Source organism: Ipomoea nil, unplaced genomic scaffold (assembly GCF_001879475.1).
Source record: "Ipomoea nil cultivar Tokyo-kokei standard unplaced genomic scaffold, Asagao_1.1 scaffold1721, whole genome shotgun sequence".
NCBI classification, from domain to species: Eukaryota; Viridiplantae; Streptophyta; class Magnoliopsida; order Solanales; family Convolvulaceae; genus Ipomoea; species Ipomoea nil.
Genome location: NW_017618149.1, coordinates 861,234 through 879,331, shown reverse-complemented (window position 1 = coordinate 879,331; position 18,098 = coordinate 861,234). Strand labels below are relative to the sequence as shown.

The 18,098-nt window shown below is 35.1% G+C and overlaps 2 protein-coding genes and 1 non-coding gene across 5 annotated transcripts; 1 reads left to right on the top strand and 2 right to left on the bottom strand.

Moving 5' to 3' along the window:
* Positions 1 to 1,252: 1,252 nt before the first annotated feature.
* LOC109191890 (RINT1-like protein MAG2) lies at positions 1,253 to 5,243 on the bottom strand. Its single transcript, XM_019342563.1, has 4 exons — positions 4,756 to 5,243; positions 4,561 to 4,647; positions 3,468 to 3,571; positions 1,253 to 3,382 (listed from the first exon to the last, which is right to left on the bottom strand). Exons 1-4 carry the CDS (start codon positions 5,051 to 5,053, stop codon positions 1,490 to 1,492), a joined length of 2,382 nt encoding a protein of 793 aa, XP_019198108.1. The 5' UTR covers positions 5,054 to 5,243; the 3' UTR covers positions 1,253 to 1,489.
* A 1,275-nt stretch (positions 5,244 to 6,518) lies between these two features.
* On the bottom strand, positions 6,519 to 15,964 carry LOC109191892 (F-box/kelch-repeat protein At1g74510). 3 transcript variants are annotated; one of them, XR_002056013.1, is made up of 4 exons: positions 15,669 to 15,964; positions 15,161 to 15,197; positions 11,314 to 12,718; positions 6,519 to 6,555 (listed from the first exon to the last, which is right to left on the bottom strand). XR_002056013.1 is itself a non-coding variant. In XM_019342564.1 (3 exons), exon 3 carries the CDS (start codon positions 12,682 to 12,684, stop codon positions 11,365 to 11,367), a length of 1,320 nt encoding a protein of 439 aa, XP_019198109.1. In that variant the 5' UTR covers positions 12,685 to 12,718; positions 15,161 to 15,197; positions 15,669 to 15,964; the 3' UTR covers positions 11,040 to 11,364. The 3 variants fall into 3 exon arrangements, 2 of the variants coding, with proteins under 2 accessions (XP_019198109.1, XP_019198110.1); XM_019342564.1 differs by lacking the exon at positions 6,519 to 6,555 and having other exon boundaries at positions 11,040 to 12,718; XM_019342565.1 differs by lacking the exons at positions 6,519 to 6,555; positions 15,161 to 15,197 and having other exon boundaries at positions 11,040 to 12,718.
* On the top strand, positions 8,680 to 8,751 carry TRNAM-CAU. Its single transcript has one exon. It is a non-coding gene; the product is annotated as a tRNA-Met (tRNA).
* Positions 15,965 to 18,098: the final 2,134 nt, after the last annotated feature.

The following is an 18,098-nucleotide window of genomic DNA, read 5'->3' as shown; positions in this document are numbered from 1 at the left end:
CTCTCTCTCTACTGCGGATTGGGCGGCTCTCAAGAGGGTGTTACGGTATGTAAATGGGACACTACATCTTGGTCTTAAGATTGCTTCTTCTCCTTCTCTGGATTACTAGTGCTTTTGCTGTGTTTTTGGGGACCAATCTTGTCTCATGGGTTTGTCGAAAACAGCGTACTGTGGCTCGTTCATCAACTGAGGCTGAATACAAAGGATTGGCTGATGTCTCTGCAGAGGTCACTTGGCTCGTCTTTCTGATGAAGGAAATCGGGTTTGCGCCACCTTCTGTGCCCAAACTCTAGTGTGATAATCTGGGAGCTACTTATCTATGTGTTAATCCGGTGTTTCATGCTCGCACCAAGCACATTGAGATCGACTACCACTTTCATCGCAAAGAAGGAATTACAAGTCAATTTTATTTCTACCAAAGATCAGATAGCGGATATTTTTACTAAGTCTCTTTCGTCTGTGCGTTTTAATTTACTCCGTTGCAAGCTCAATGTTTTGGCTGACCAACCTTGTGCTTGAGGGGGAGGTAGGACTCTACTAGTAGTATTAGACTAGATCTCTATTATATTAGTAGTATTAGACTAGATCTCTATTTCATGTCTTTATATACTTTGTATCTGCTGTTCTTGATCAATATACAGAAAACATATTCTCATCGTACTAATAATAGTAATATAATAAAGAGTTAATTCCACCAGAGGTCCATTGTCTTTGGTAACAATTCCAAATTTAGACCCAGTTTCATTTTTGTCATTTAACATCCTAAACTATTAGTTTTTGGACACTTTTAGTCATCATGACTTTTCCTATTTTTAGTAAGGGTATTTTTGTCTTTTTATATTTTTCTTTTGTTATATTTTCGATTTCAACCGGTTTAATTGATTTAGAACTTTAAGTAACATTTGATTTTTAGTAACCATATTTTTCAACCGATTTTTAGTAAAGTCCTAAATCAATTAAACCGGTTAAAACCGATAAAATAACAAAAAGAAAAATATAAAGAGACAAAAATGCCCTTACTAAAAATATAAAAAGTCATTATAAAGACTAAAAGTGTCCAAAAACTAATAGTCTGGAATGTTAAATGGCAAAAACCATAGTCTGAAACTAAATTTGAAATTGTCACCAAAGAAAGGGACCTCTAGTGGAATTAACTCTATAATAAATTATAAATTAAAATGAATCACACTATAGATTATTGATAGTGTAAATATGTGCCGGGTGGCAAATACCAAGAGGTTTCTTCACACCGAGTAAAAATGAGGACTTCTTGACAGTTAAACAGTTGTTTTAGAAGTTACATTTAATCAAGAGAAGCTGCAATTATCTCAAATCGTAGTTTAAGTATAGACTCTGATCATTTCCAGAAATATGGTAATGCAGACTAATTGGTGAGAAAGCTGTACCTTTTTTATGAGCAATGCTGCGGCATAAGACTTATCCAGGTAATTTTTGAAATATTCTTTTTTTTTTTTTTGGGTGTACCAAACTATACCCTATTCTTTGAAATCTTTTCCACTTCAGCTACTGTTAAATGCCTTATCCCATTCTCCTTCAATGTTCCCTCTCCTCCTGTCAAACAATTCTGGTGCTGTCTCTTTGTCATTTTCAGCAACTTAAGACCTTCACTCAATTTGGGGAAGAAGCCTTCAGGTCTAAAACACCATGGCCTGAATACACCAAACATAACTCCCACGTCATTCTCAAGTCTCTCAACTCCCACGTCGGTAAATTTGGCATTGCTCAAGAGAATACCATTAAACATCAAAGTATCAAGCCTGGATGCCAGACTTCTCCATACCCCAACGAAATCAATCTCGTTCAGACCTTCTGCCAGTACTGACATTTTTCCCTGTAGATAATCTAACGCTGAGACCAGAGATTGGGACACTATATGCCCTTCATCCTTTTCCTGCCATTGCTTCTTGTTCCTCATATAATCTCGACAGCACATGTCAAATCCCCTCAAAACAACAGTTGACAGCTTCTCAGCCCATTCTACTCTGAACTCCTCCAGCTTCTTAATTTCCCCGTCTAAAATACCGGTTGCAACCAATTCCCCTTCACTAGTGCGATTTTCAGTTAGAGTTTCCAACTCATCTACATGGTCTAGTCCCATCTCCAAAAAGAACACATCCTCACACCATTCCTTTAGAACTGTTGCAAAATAGCGAGACGCGTTGATGCACCTAACTACTTTTGTCAAAGCATCATCATCTGTTAGTGCTGTTAGACCTTCAGCGTCTTGGGACCTGAGAAGTATGCAATCAAAAAATTTCTTTACTAGTGGTGCTCCTATCAATCTCAAAAACTTTGATCTCAATGAAACAGTTGGCAGTGATCGACAACGATCAATGACTGCAGATAAACGCCGAAGAAAGGCACTGGCAATTGCAGGAGACTTGGTGTCCCCTTGCCCTGATTGAAGGGCAGATCCTTGAACATCACTCGACCAATTTCTTTCATCCACTATATCAGGTTTCAATTTATCAAGTGCATCATCAAGTTCAATTTCAGCCCATAAGTCAAGCCAATCAGGTCTGTCACCAAATACAGAAAGTGAAGAAATCTTCCGAAGTCCATCTTCATGCAATGAAAGTGAGATTCCTGATTGTGAAACAAGGGACTGCACTTTCTTATCAAATGCTATCATCAGGTCAATGAGAATGAGCCAAGATGTTCTAGCATGTGATTTAATTCCACCTACACTCTCTTCATCCAACTGACTAATGTATTGTGGGAATACTTCTTTCACCAAATACATACATAAGGAGGTTACCATTGCTGCAATCCACTCTTCTCTGCAACTATAACCAGAAAGCATAGCTTCATCAACTAGTGGTTGCAATAATTCATCCATAGAATCAACAAAATCTTGAGTGACCTTATATACTAGGGCAAAGATAAATTCCGGCTTATCAACCCACTTTGAGAAATGCTGTTGACAAGCAACTGATATAGGATTCACAAGCTCTTCAATTGTCCAAAGTGGCTGGTGTAAGGCGACTTCTCTACTATGCCCCTCTAGTTGCCGGGATTTTCTCTGTCTCTGCAATTCCTGTAGACTGCACAATGTGATAAAGCTTTCACAATACTTTTGTTTGAGGTCCCCTTGCATTGTGAAAAGTGGGTTATGGACATTTGTTGACTTCTTTGTTTCTGAGCTTGAGGAATTCAAAGAAGATAGGGGCGGTGGCCATCCAAGAGAAGTAAGAAGGGAGCGGTGATCTGCAATTGCCTGAGGTCTAAAAATGGCTAAAGCTCGATCCACTCTATGATCAACAGCTGATACAAGTCGTGTCCACTGAGGTTGGGACTTTGAAATCAATCTTAGAGCATCTTCTGTTTGTTTAAGAGTCCTGATTGCAAGAACCTGCATGTCCTGTAAATAACAAGAAAAATAGAAAAAGGAAAGCATTACAGATTTTGTAATAAAGGAACTTCTATTCCCCATGAATGGCACTCACTTCTGAACTTTCTGAGGATGGATGTCTCCTCAAAGTTCTCTTCACAATGGAAGACACTGCGTCCTCAATGTCACCAACTAAAGTATCAAGCTTCAATGCCGTCTCTGGAAATTGAAAGCAAATTGAAGTGGTGAGAATGAGAATTGAGAAACTATAACAAAAACTAAAATGCATCAAACTGGTGCTTTTGTATGAAAGAAATGATGAAAAAAGGCATGCCGGAAAGTTACAAAATGAAAAAGAAACTAACAAGAAGAATAAGTTAAGCAGGGATATATATATATATATCTATATATATATATATATATATATATATATATATATATATATATATGCACATCAGCACATGATCATAAATTAAGCACATGAGATCCGAAAATTTTATACTGAGAGGTCATGCTTAACTACTACACCTAGGAGAAGCAAATGCTAGGGAGGAGATGTGAATTCCTTTCTTCATTTGTACAAAAATAATTTGAATGTTTCATATGTCTTGTACTTGTCTGACATTTCTATAAAGAAGTTGACTTGAAATAATATAATCTCTAGAAATAAGAATAAGTAAACAATCCAACCTGAAAGATTGCTCAGTACATAACAATACACACATTCTGCTTATGATCAAAATGAAATTAGTAACAGGTATGGGTAATGACACTTGTGAAAAGAAAGAGTACAGAAATCATCGAACTCCCCTGAGGGTTAGAGATAAGAAACAAGAGTAATCTATATTACAAAAGCTAAATTGTTATATATATATAAAGCCACAGATGCATGATGAATGCATTTCCAAAGTTCATAGAACTCTCATTTTATCATTTTCCTGTGTTTTTACTATTTCACAAGACCTAATTCATCTCCCATGTTTCTTCAAGGATCAGCATTTCTTTATTCAATTTTGTTTCTTCTCAATACACATACCTCCAGTTTCTTTAGCTATTTCTCATTTTCCATTCCACACCAATCAAACAAAGAAGCACAGAGTAACTGATCTTGAATTCTCAATCTAATGTTTTAAATTGTTGTGCAGAAGTAATTAATTTCATTAAAAAAAAAAAAAAAAAAAAAAAAAAAAAACATTGCCAGAACTCACCTGCATACTTCCGCACTGTTTCAACTCTCGCCACCTCCTTCGCCAGTGCCGGTAACTCCTCCCCCAAAATCTTGTCCGGACCTCCATCTGCACAACATTTCAAAACAGCACACCGTTCTTATTGCAATAAATTCGCTGTGCAACTGAAGGAAAATCAAATACTTTCTTGAGAGGCATAATTTGCGTCCATTTTACCAGATGAAGAAGCTGCAGTATGAGAGGAAGACTGAAGATCCTTCACTTTGGCATTTATATCACCGAGTAGACCGTTGATCCGTTCCGAATCCGAAGCGTAATCGATCAGATAGTTCTCAAACTGCTTGTTGAGATCAAAGAGGCATTGATCGAGAGCATTACACTGATTCCCGAGCTCCGACACGAGATGAGGAACCTGTTCAAGGTCTTCCCGGGTGCTGAGCTTCGCATTGAGAAAAGAGATGACCGAGGGGGGAAGAGATGTGGGCGGTGGCAGCATGTGAATCACTGAATCCATGAGTGAAAGAGTCTGGTCATCTGGTTTATAGTGATTTGGTTTATGGGTTTAGGGTTTGGGAACTGTAGGGGAAAAGGGAATCGAAAGCTATGGCAGAGACGAGCTTCAATCTGGTTCGTTACAACAATAGCACAAGGTAAGACGAGGGCTCGAGGAAGACAGAAAATGAGAAAATTAACTCTTTTTTTTTTCTAAAAAATTAATGAATTTGGAAGTTCACTTTCTTACCAATTTAATTGTTAAGAAAAATAATTCCTAAAACGTAATAATTAAATTTAAAAAAAAAAAATTGATCATGCACGCTATATGCATAAATCTATTTTTTTTTAAATAAAGATAGTATATCTATTTTTTTTTTTAAAAAAAATACAAGTAATGATAGTATATATGTGATGCTTTTTATCGTACCGCATTCCACATAAACTAGGTATGAAAATGGGGGTAGGAAACCCAATTACTATACCATGGATTGGGGTCTTGCATTGTGGATCGTGATCCTTGAATTCACTCTGATAGGCATGACCATGACCTCAAAAATTCGCAATCCTATCTTGCTGGTCATGATCAGCATACCAACCGTGACCATGGGCGAGATGGCTGAGACCATAGCTGTATTTTGTACTCACAGTCATCCTCTTGCCCGGAAGGGTGACCATGACCCCACTTCTAGTGTGCACGAAAATCAGTTATTCTGACACGAATTTGAGGGTATTTATATGCATTGACAACTTTTCATTTTAGCATCTCTCTCTATGTTTTTCTTGAAAGAAAACCTCTCCAAACATTTTCCTTTTGTAATCAATCCACATTTGATGAAGAATTAACGATCATTTCAACTTGTAATCAATTACAATTACAATTACAATTTCCAAAATTTCAACTTTCATTGTTCCAGTTCAAAGTTAAGGTGGTGTTTGGCAAATAATTGTTAGGTGATAACTGTTAGCGGGTTTGACTAGCTGATAGCATTAGTTGGTTGTAGAAAGATGTTTGGTAAATTAGTTGTTAGCTGATTATATGCAAAATGACTTTTAAATGTATCATTTATTTTCTCAAAAAGCTGATCGAAAAGGCTGCTTTGAATAATTTTTTGAATTTTAATGTTTTGGAGCAATAAACTGTTACAAAAAGCTGATAACCAAACACTCATATTGGTTGGTTTACCAAGTCAAACAGCTAATAGTGGTCAAACAAGCCAAAATTGACTGATAAGCTAACTATGTTACCAACCATATAATGGTTAAATGGTTAATGTCTACTTATCTATCACCTATTGGTTTTAAGAAGGATATGACAACCAGATAATTAAAGAATTTCGTGGTTATGCGTGCTTCACTTAGCCTACCAAGGGTAAACCTAACTATTCGATCAGAGGTTTTAGATGTGCAGCGGAAAAAAAAGTTAAACCTTTTTTAAGAAGCTTGCACGTTTTGAACTTGATATGATTTTAGGTTTGGCTGTCGGTTATGCAAAAGAGAGAGAGAGAGAGAGAGAGAGAGTTTTATAGTGGTTCAGTTGTTAATGAAGCCTACTCCACTGTTATTCACAACATATGAAGGTTTGTACTAATCCCACAACATATGAAGGTTTGCACTAATCCGTATTACAAAAACCACCAAAGTTCACCCCTTATCCACAAAGCTGGCAGTGAACATCGAAACTCAGGTTTTTCAACTCCTACAGAGTTTACTCCGCCTCTTTCTACTTATCCAAGTAGAGATACTAAGGTTGAAGAAAGATGAATTCTTCTTCTCCAACTGGAAGGTCTTGGCTTTGATGAGTCTAAATTTTTGAAGTTGATGCAACTCAAGACTTCACAAATCTGGATGTAAACTTTGAAGCTTTGAGTCTCTCTTATCTTCACTAAGAAAACTGGTCACACAAACTTGAAACTTTAAAACTTTTTCGCACTTAAAACTTATAAACTGACCAGCACCTTCTTCATATTATGAAGAGAGTATTTATAGAAAGGGAGAAAATTAATTCCGTGGAGGGAGAATTATTTTCAAACGCCTAAGTGACCCGCAGGTTGAGACCGTCGGGTAATCCAGAGGGTAGGCGAGTTGTCAGATTTTCAGTCGTTGAAAAGCCTTAAAATGCGCTGAGCATTGCTTTTTGTTCTGCACAAAAGGACTTGCCATTTAATGAAAATCGATCTTGGGATATGTTCCTAGGACTCACTTTGCCTTAAAACATATTTACTTACTTTTTAATATTTCAGACTTTTTAGCTCAGAGAATATCTCGAGCAGTCCTATCAAATTTTAACTAGGTTAACGCCTCGAACCTTAGATTCTCTCGGATACGAATGGTTGTCCTTACAATCATCCCTTAACTCCTCGCAAGGTATTTCCTTTTTACTTTGACCTTTGCAACCCTTCGATTACTTCAAAAGGTAGACCCTTCCACGTCTTGGTCTTTGCAACCTTTCGGTATTGATAGTCTTCTAGTCTTCGAATCTTCGTATTCGTCTTCAATCTTCAGTCTCGGTTAGAGTTAACCTCTCGGTTACTCTTCTTCTAGGTTTTGTTCGAGAGATGACCCCTCGGGTACATCTTCGATTTGTTGCCTTTTTGAGAGTTAACCCCTCAGGTTACTCTTGTTGTTTCGATGGTCCTCTCGAGTGCCCATTCGGTTGAATACACTTTAACTACTCGAGGTACCATTCCGATAGATTCAAATGTTGAGCAAATTGAAACCTAACTCTAGATAAGATAAAATTGGGGGTCAAAACTCCTATTGTTTGGTGTCATCAAAATTTAAATTCAACTTGTTCCTTACAATTTCCCCCCTTTTGATGATGTCAATCTATACCCAGGAAAAGTACAACAAACGTGCAAGTATTCCCCCGGATGTACTCCTATTGTTTGGTATCATCAAAATTTAAATTCAACTTGTTATTCTTTTCGGTCTGTAGTTCATATTTTTACTATTTCGCATTGTAAATTTTCCTTATATTTATATATTTGGAGTGTTGTAAAATGCAATGCAACCTATTCTCCCGTGAATAGTTGTACCGTTTACATCTCAAAAATGCACTAGAGTAAAGAGAGAGATAATAATTAGCCTAGTATGCAATGTCCACATATGTTTATTTACAACACTCTCCGTTAAACATTACTACATAATACTCATGCATTGTTAAAAACTTTACTAAAAAAATAAGTGTAAAAACCTAGTTGAGAAAAAATTAAAGTAGATGATCTGTATTCATGTTGAGGAAAAATTGGTCATGGCGTATGTGAACTTTATTCTGGGTGACAAAGATGACAATGTAAAAGAGCATCTGCATCTCAGCTTGATGGATATATTGTCAATGAATGACAAATGGAAAATATATACTTAGGTGGTGTGCAAGACTTTTCACAACCAAAATTAATCTTGACTACGTTTGATCAATTCTTCAATGATATTAAAGAAGCGTTAAATTCATCTAACGAATTCAGCTTCAAATTTGTGAAACGGTCTGCGATTCAAGTTCTTTATAGCATTGCTAGGGAAGTTGTTTCTATGTCTGACTGTAAGGAATGGTATACCGTTCTATCGAACCTATTTGTAATCGCTTCAGCATATGATTAAATGAATGAGCTTATTTATTTTCAAAAAAAAAAAAAAACAAAAAACAAAATCAGAGTGGCGCAGCGGAAGCGTGGTGGGCCCATAACCCACAGGTCCCAGGATCGAAACCTGGCTTTGATAAGAGTATTTTGGCATTTTTTTAAATACTTCTTTATATATTATATGTAGATTATATTTTGACTAAATAGTTACATTTAACAAAATTACAAATTGACATCAAATAGAGTAATTAACAAAATCTCAAATGGACCCCAAATGGTTAATGCATGCCCTTCTGATTTATAATACACTTTCTATATTATATATAGATTGTATTTTGACTACAAAAACATTAGTAAGGGTTATAGTTCAAATGGTAGAGCTCTTGCTTTCCATGTGAGAAGTATGTGGTTCAATTCTTGCATATTTTTCAATTTGTTTGAAAAAATACCATTGAAATACCATTGATTAAATTTGGTCACGTCAATTTTTCCCCTCGAATGTACAACGCTAATTTGGTCTTCTAGGCATTAGATTTTGCGGGAGTAAAAATATTATTATATTTACAAAACTATTGTTATTCTTTTAAGTAGTTCGTGTTTGTATTGTTTCTGTTGGTCTCAGTGGGTACGAGTCTAGAGGGGAGTGAAGTACGAGTCTAGAGGGGAGTGAATAGACTCGTAGAAAATTTTGCAAATTTCTCGTTCGAATGGTTAAGCCTACCAAGTAGGGGTATAAACAAATCAAATATTTTAAATTCGATTCGTAATTCGAATTCGAATATATTCGAATAATGTAGCTGAATCGAATACGAATTAAATTTTAAATTCAAATATTTATCAAATACGAATATGAATAATTTTTAAAATTGTCGAATTTGAATCGAATAGTAAGATATTTGACTCGATTCGATTCGTTTAAACCCCTACTTATAGGATGGGGCATGGGGTGATTTACTGAGAAAGAAGATAATGTCTTATAAAATGCAAACAAAAATACCTCTTATTTTCTAGAAAAATAAAAAGTTGGTTGGCCCAAATAACTATGAAGACAAGGTATATCTTGACAAGTCATTACCAAAGATATGTAGATTTGACAATTCAAGGATGTGACAAAATTGTGTAGATTCAAATTCTTAGATAATTTTATGAAAAGTACTAGTGTCATTATCTTCTTTTCGAAATCCTATTTGAAAAGAAGGTTGGTTATGTAGCTGAATTATGTAAATGTTAAAAATAATTAATAATACAATGACAAAATTAAATTAATAATTATGATGATGACAAAACTATAATAATATTACCGTTTTTTCATAAGTTCAGTGAAAAATTACTACACCAATTTTTGCCGCCTTCGTTGGTCGTTGTCGCTCACCTCCAATTTTCGTTGTCGATTCCTACTGGAGCTCCGATTACTTGGGAAAGGAAAGTAGATTAGGAGGTTGGAGTTTGGAAAAACAATATTATTGAAGGTAAAAGATGAAGAAATATGAGAGAATTTATGAAGAATAGCGAGGGGGTGTATGAAGAATGAAGGACAAAAATCTGAATATATATATATATATATATATATATATATATATATAAGCTTCGAATCCGATGCACCCCTATAGTAAATGAGACCATGAGCGATTTGGGTATTAATTAATGCTTCATATTCCAATCAGAATATATCCATAAATAAATATATGTGTAGTTGGGAGTTGGGCAATAAATAATGCTTGAGGGTTAAGGTAAATTTTTAGAGGAGTAGTTGGAGTAATAAATATAAAGTGGGGGTTTTGGGGTAATAAACACAAAGTGGGGGTTTTGGGTAGGTTTGGCTAATTTCTTCTTCCCCTCGGTGTTCAGCAATGAGAAATTTAGGAGAGAAAAATAGTATCCTATTAATGTTTTAAAACGACAATTATAAACAGTTTTGGAATTGTGTTCACCTTGTAAGGTGAACACGGTTTCACATAATAATTTGTCACAATATTACGTAAATTTCAAAAAGTGGAGAAAATATGTAAAGTTGTCTTTCCATTACCAAGACTAGAATTTTAAGAAAGAAAGTAATCATTTCTCCAAAAAAAAAAATAATAATAATAATAAAGGTAATCAAATTACCTTTTTATGCAAAATTTATGAGAAAACATACAATTTTGAGCCTAGAGTTAAAGTTGTCTTCCCATTGCTCTTTAAAAACAAAAACAAAACAAAACAAAACCATCAAAATGTGCAAAAAAAAAATAATTATAATAAATAAATAAATAAACTAGAGGGAAATGTCTAGAACAAGAAATGCAACGCAAAGTTTGAATATAAGTACTTTTGAACATAACTGTTATACCATAAACAACATAGAAGCATCAACAAAAAAAAAAAAAAAAAAAAAAAGCAAGGCATCTTTAACTTGAACATGTGATTATACTGTTCTTCCTTAAGATCAACAAGAAGGCCATTACTTTATATTTAGGTGACCCTTTCTAAATTCTAATGTCCAAAGCCACGAGAAGTAGAAAGCTTTGCGTCTTATGCTTACAAAATATTAGGTCACGGTAACTGGGAGATTGTTAAGCAGAGGTCAGATGTAATGGTAAGTGTTTGATTTTAACAAATTGATTATGAGCTCCTGCATTTCTACGAATGTTCAAAGCTTATTGGTTTATGATCCTTGTACAGTTGATCACTGAAAAGCTCTTATGGTAGGCACAAGAGAGAGAGTAAATACAAGCTAAGTATGGAGAGGATAGCATCTTCAAAATCAGAGATGTCAGCAACCCATCACTGCACAATTGTAGACAAAACTTCCCAAATGCTTTCTCCCCAGCAAGTTCCACTGGGGCTGGCCTTCATCAGGCTCCCAAGAATTGATCTCTATGAACCCTCCATTCATTGCCCGGGGACCCCCAATCGTAATAATCTTATCGCCGCAAGACTTAAAGGCCAGGCCCCAACCATTCACCGATGTTGCCTGCTCGGGCAGCCTTCCGATTACACTCCACGAGTTCCTCTCCTTGTTATACTTCAACACTTCTTTTTCAGCATAGAAAGCAGCATACAGTTGATTCTTCACAACCGCGAGAAGAGGGGGCGCCTTGGCTGTTGCAGGAGCATCGGTAGTTTCCCCGCGTGCAGGGAACATTTCAGGGATCTCGACCCAACTCCTTGTTTTCAGGTCGTATACCTCCCCGCTGGTGAGGATATTCGAACTGCCCGTCCCAACCCCTCCAAGCACATACAGCTTTCCATCCATGAACACTCCTGAACACAGTTTTCTGGCTTTATTCATACTAGGCAAAATCTCCCAAGTTCCAGTCTCAGAGTTATAAAGCTCTACAGAGCTTAGTATGTTTCCCGTTGAATCACAACCACCCGCCACGATTGCAATTTCACCAAGGCTCGCAGTGCTAAACAGGCATCTAGGCGTATGCGTCCTCATTGCAGGCGACCATGAATTAGTCAACAAGCTGTACTTGTAGATTGCATGGGATTCTATTTCTTTCCCGAAAACAAGAAGTTCGGTGCCAACAGCCAGTGATTCCTTGTCAGAACACATGAAGCATTCATTTGATGTCATTGTAGGCAAGTGCATCCATCTACCAGTAGTGGGGTCAAAGGCATCCCATTCAAGAAGGTTGCAAGATAAGTAAACCCAATGTTCTACAATACCCAACATTCTCCTTAGTTTATATAGCTCCCCGCTACGAACTAGAGATCTAAAGCTTTGGTTCAACAAGGCAATTGAGCCATAATCTGACCTTGGACAGTGAAGTAGGCAATTTACTGAAAGGTCTCGGCCAATTTGATGGATTAGATCGTTTCTATCAGAATGATTTGCATCTTCTTGTCCATTACTAGTTAGCTCTCGTTGCGACAATGAAAGATCATGAAAACCCTGCACCGTTTCCTCTTTCTCTAGGCAATCAGCCAGCTTCAAGGACTTCCTCAGTGCAATGTCTTCTTCCTCTTCCAAACGGCGTTTCTCCTTTGAATTTTCTATGACAAGGGAAGCAGTATAAACCCATGTGCTCTCTTGCTCACAGGCTCTAGGCAGGTCTCGAGATACAAGATATGATGGACCCTCCAACATGGTGGCAAACTAGCAAAGTCACTTGCTATAATGCCTATAAAGAACAAACAAAACCAGTTAATGGAGTCGGAAATTGTGCTCCTCCATCAAAATAGCACCCCAAAAGAATCAATCTAATAATTTTAAATTTTCTAGACATTCCACCCAAGATAATTGTAGCTGAAGAACTTATTTGTACCAGAAAAAAAAAATTAATTAGGCAGCCTATATAAAATAAAAGAAGCAAAATAAGTATATAAAATGAAAACACAAACACATAATAGCATTCTAAAACACCATAAAGCTTCAACATGAAACAGAAAGGATTTAAAGTCAAAGAAAGGTTTGTAACTACTAGCTGGATCCATCAGGTGCAAGAGCATAAATAAAGTGTTAAACTGTTATGTGCTCCCGTCATGGGCAAGAAAACATAGGGAAAAAGGAAGAAAGAATAATAGTTGGAAAAGGAAAAAGAAGAGAAGAAGACACTGGGTTTGCTTGAGACCCAAAACTCCCTTAGACCCTTTTTGGGATTAAATTTCTGCTTGTCATTATTCTGAATAATACTCCCCTTTTATAGGGTAAAATACAACTCATAGAATGACTAAATAAGCTAAGTAATCTGCTGAAAAATACAACTCATAGAATGCTAAATAAGCCAAGTAATTTGCTGAAATCTTCTAAATCTTCTAAATAATTAAACTACCTAAATTAATTCAAAGACTAAGAATAATAAGGTAAATAATCTTCTAAATAATTAAACTACCTAAATTAATTCAAAGACTAAGAATAATAAGGTAAATAACTATTTATTAATTTCTAAATAACTATTTAGTAATTTATTAATATCTAAACTATCTAATATAATATCTAATATAATAAAATAAGACTTCTTCAGCATGTATCATAAACATTGTGAAAAATACAAAGCTATCAATGCAAAATTGTTGCACAACAGACATGCAACCTATTTTGGCAATTTTTTTTGTTCGAAGGTCAATCATATTTTGGTTAGAACATAAACAACAAATAGACATAATGACAAATTATATCGCAAATCTAGAAATACAACATAAGATGACAGATCAGATATAGATTCTATTTAAACATAATTCTGAAAGTGCAGGCCAATTTAATATCTTAAAGAAAAACAAAAAACTTTAGCTGTAAACCAAAATTCAAGTGCTGTTTAATATCAGAATTAATTGATTATGGAGTATCTCTAAAGGATAGCTTTACAATGAGGCAAGCAGAGGAGAAGTGACTACTAGATTAGTGGCTGTCATGTTTAAATCATTAACATGCAAACAAAATTCCTCTAAGAATTTGAAAGCATAATTAAAGGTAAAAACTGTAAAATGTGATATGCATTTATGGGACAGGTATATTATATTCACTTCCACTCCAATTAAACAGAAATGAACCATTATCAACCATTTGACGTGCCAACTAAATTCCTTCTGCATTCCACCACATTATCAGTTTATCACTCCTGCATATAAATTTATTTTTTGAACCTAAGATGCTCAAAAGCTCTGTTCAAAAGTTTTATTTCAGAAATGGCATTAAACAAGTTGCTCATTTTATTTCAAAAGCTTTTTGGAAATTATTACCATTATTATTAATGTCTGCTGTCCATCTTGGAAAAGTGGGAAGAATTTAGATGTGGCAATTTGTGTGATTTCAGCCCACTTGCCCACTTTATAATATAGGTCAATTTTGGGGAGTTGAATTTTAACAGAGTAAGTCAAAAATAAGATGAAAACAAATCAATATTGGGTTATATGAAATTTTAACTCATTTAAAATTAACCTTCTTGTTCAAAATATAAACTTCTATATTGGATAAAAAGCTATTATTAATTTAATTTGTTCTACACACACAGAGACAGTCCATGAAAATAAAGTTGAACTTGGTCAACTCAGACTTGGCCATGGACTTTCTATGTGGTCTAATTATCATATTCACAATAGCCACAAAGAAAGTCTGCTGCAACTGATAAGATGTATGGATATTAATATAATCAAACTTGAAATTTCTAGATGTTCCAACTTGAGGGGGAGTGTTGGAATATAGAAACTAGAATAACCTAAGGCATTAGTTAAAGCCCATTATACGTTATCAATATAATCATTGTTCTTTCTTTCTATGGTTTGTACTATTCTCCGTCCACTAGGCCTTTCTTTCAATTCCTAAATTTCAACAACAACAAAATGGGAATTTGTTATGTCATCTTGACTGACCCATTCAAATAACCTGTACTTCAAATAGCATTTTACACATTCAATATAACCCATAGCTAATTTGGATAGGTTGAAAACTCAATTTTTTTCTTCAATCCATTATGGCCAGCCCAAAAAGCTGCTCATATTTTATTCAATCTGTTATAACCTCATTTGAGCAATTGACAACTCGGACACTCTCTGTTATAACATGTTTACACACTACTACAGACATGTGTAGAGAAACACAAACATTCAGATAGAATTTCCATTACCTCATTGGAAGCAGAAAGAAAGAACTCAGCTCTTGTGCTACAACAAATCAAAAACCAATCTCTTAGGACCATTTCAATGGATAACAAAAGAGGAATAAAAAAGGGGGAGTGGACAAAGAAAAGCAATCATCAAGCTCTAAAATGGAAAAGATCATCCCAAAGTCTAGATTCCAACCAAAAACAGCAAAGATAATCACAATTGAGTGAGTAACTAATCCCAGATTCACATCACAATTATGAATTCTACACGCATGTATAATAAGGGCGGATTATACAGACAAAAAGTTGGAGCAAAATCAGGGAAGTAAAATACTCCGTAACTATAGATTCAACACTTAAAAGGCAGCAAACACAATCCTTCAGCCAAAAAAAAAAAAAAAAAAAAATCACTAATTACATTTCATGCATATGAACTACGAATGGAACAAGAACATCAGATTTAAAATTTAAAAAAAAAAAAAAAACATAAAATTATAAAATTGAAAAGGAAAAAGGCAGAGGAACTTACAGGTTGTTGAAGGAGCAGCCTTTGGTTGAAATTATCACCTTTATTTATGGGAATAGGAACACATATGCATATTTATACACATGAAAACACTGCAAAAGTGAGTGTCCTTCATGTTTGGCCATTTTCGATTTTAACTTATCACTTTTGACTACTACTCTCAAATTCCAGAGAAGATAGCTCTCCCTCTCTCTCTCTCTCTCTCTCTCTCTCTCTCTAAGTGTTTATATTTCTGGTTCTATCTCTCTTACTGTGGTGTTTTTCTTGTGTATGAAATGGAGAGGAAGAAGAAGACAAAGAGGGATTGAATAATGAGTATTGCTCCGTATATATACTTGGGGAAATACAGTACAAAAAGAAAGAATAATAAAAATAAAATTGGTATATATTTATTAAATAAAAAAGAGGTGAGAGGCGGTGAGGTGGGCCCAGAAACGGCTCGAAATGAAGAAAGGTGATGAAATCTGGGCCCCACTGGAAGGAACGAAATTGGATGGGGGTCGTTAGTACACGTGTATAAGTAATATATGCGCATGTGTAACGGTTTGGTTCTTTTCGCCGTTTTCCGTTTTCCGTTTTCCGTTCTGGACTCTACGCAGGCGGCCGAATTCCTTCTTCTTGTGTTTCTTTTTCCTCTCTTTTTTTCTTTCCCTTCAATACGAGTAATGGTTTCTTGTCCGTTTCCCGTTTTAGCTACTTATTGTCTTATTGAGAGTAGTGATTTACTTTCGCCGGGGTTTAGCTCAATGATTCAATAAGTAATATTTAAAAGAAAAAAGTTTGAATTTTGGCGGCAGAGTATTGGGTCAGGGTGTGGGGCCAGTCCTTGAGATGGGAGTTCAACGTTTTAGAAGAAGTAAGTAGTTATTTATTTGGGAGAAAAAGAGGAGTATTAATATATTGATATAAGGGTGGGTATTTCGGATTTTGATTTTTTTTTTTTTAATTTAGTTTTAGAAAAATGAAATCGTCATTTTAAAATTTTAATTTGATTAAATTTAAAGATTTTGACCAGGACTATGTGGTCCAATGGTACCCGGGTTGGACTTCCATTTGGAAGGTTGTGAGTTTGAGCCTCAGTGGAGGCGTTATTAGCTCTTTGTGTTTCAGTAAGTTGTTATTAGCTCTTTGTGTTGGGTGTTTCAGTAAGTTGAGAAAGTATATTATTAGCTCTTTGTGTTTCAGTAAGTTGAGAAAGTATATGAACAGATACTACAATGTAATAGAGCTAGTAGCATTCAAAAAAAAAAAAATTTAAAGATTTTGATTTTAATTCGAGTTTGGTTCAATTCATATTTCAGTCCAGTTTAAGAACTTAAGTTGTCCCTAGTTCTCTAGTATATCCTGAAAGGCGGGATCGGCTCACAAGAGGCACGGGCCCAGGTCCGGGACCGACCCAAGTAATTCAGGGCTGATCCTAGTCCGTACTAGTCTCGGTCCAGGTCCGGCACGGAACCAGCCTAGCCCCAGACTTTGGCCACCTCTATTAGTAAAGTTTATTTTCTAAGTTGTCTTTTGGATTCCTATTTCTACAAATAAAAATGGGGACTAAAATCTCTAAATATTTGGTATCGTCAAAATCTGAAAACACTTGTTTCTAACATATATATGCTTCTTGATGTTGCTATAATTAATTAAATTCACAAATATCCTTATATGTTCTATGCACTTTATTTAATTTGATGGTCTTTATGCATGTTTCACTTTATATACCTTTTTCATGTGCTTAAACAAACTTGAGTGCTATAAATTGTGGTGTAAGCATGTTGGGTTTAAGGATCTCTTTGTGGCATAGTGAGGTGAAAATAGTAATAAAAGAAAATGAGTGTGTCTATTTATTTTATTTTTAAATTTAGAGATTCTACTTCACTGAATCAGTCATCTACACATGTACAATAAATAAGTATTGTGGTTTGGTTTATGAGTACACATAAAATTGAAAATCCAAATGTGTTTGTGTGTTGTGGTTTGGTTTATGAGTACACATAAAATTGAAAACCCAAATGTGCTTGGCTGAGCAACTGGTTTCCTTCATTACCAATGTCGTCATTCAAGTAAAAAGACAATGTGTTTGGAAAAGTTCTGTTTGGAAAAAGTCATAAAATAAAAAAATAATGAGGAAACTTTTAGAAGATATGAGTTTATGAATTTCAATTTTAATAAATGCCTTCATATTTGCACTTGCAATTGATGAGATGTTTTCAAACTTGCCTTTGGTTGTATATTGTGAAATTTTCATATTGATTTTTGTCAAGTTTTTGTATAACCCATATACTAGGTAGCACATTTGCAGAAGTTTGATAATTATTTTATGAATAACATGTTACTCTGTAATTGTTATGAAATTTATAATCAAGTGTTCTATTATATATATATATATATATATATATATATATTCTTTCAGCTAATATTAACTTTGTACATTAAGTACAA

Excerpts from the sequence above, each read along its gene's own strand:
- LOC109191890 (XM_019342563.1), bottom strand. The coding sequence starts at position 5,053 with ATGGATTCAGTGATTCACATGCTGCCACCGCCCACATCTCTTCCCCCC. Across the intron at positions 4,648-4,755 it reads TACTGCAGCTTCTTCATCTG|ATGGAGGTCCGGACAAGATT; the intron begins GTAAAATGGACG and ends AATGTTGTGCAG. Across the intron at positions 3,572-4,560 it reads AACAGTGCGGAAGTATGCAG|AGACGGCATTGAAGCTTGAT; the intron begins GTGAGTTCTGGC and ends TTCAATTTCCAG.
- LOC109191892 (XM_019342564.1), bottom strand. The coding sequence starts at position 12,684 with ATGTTGGAGGGTCCATCATATCTTGTATCTCGAGACCTGCCTAGAGCC.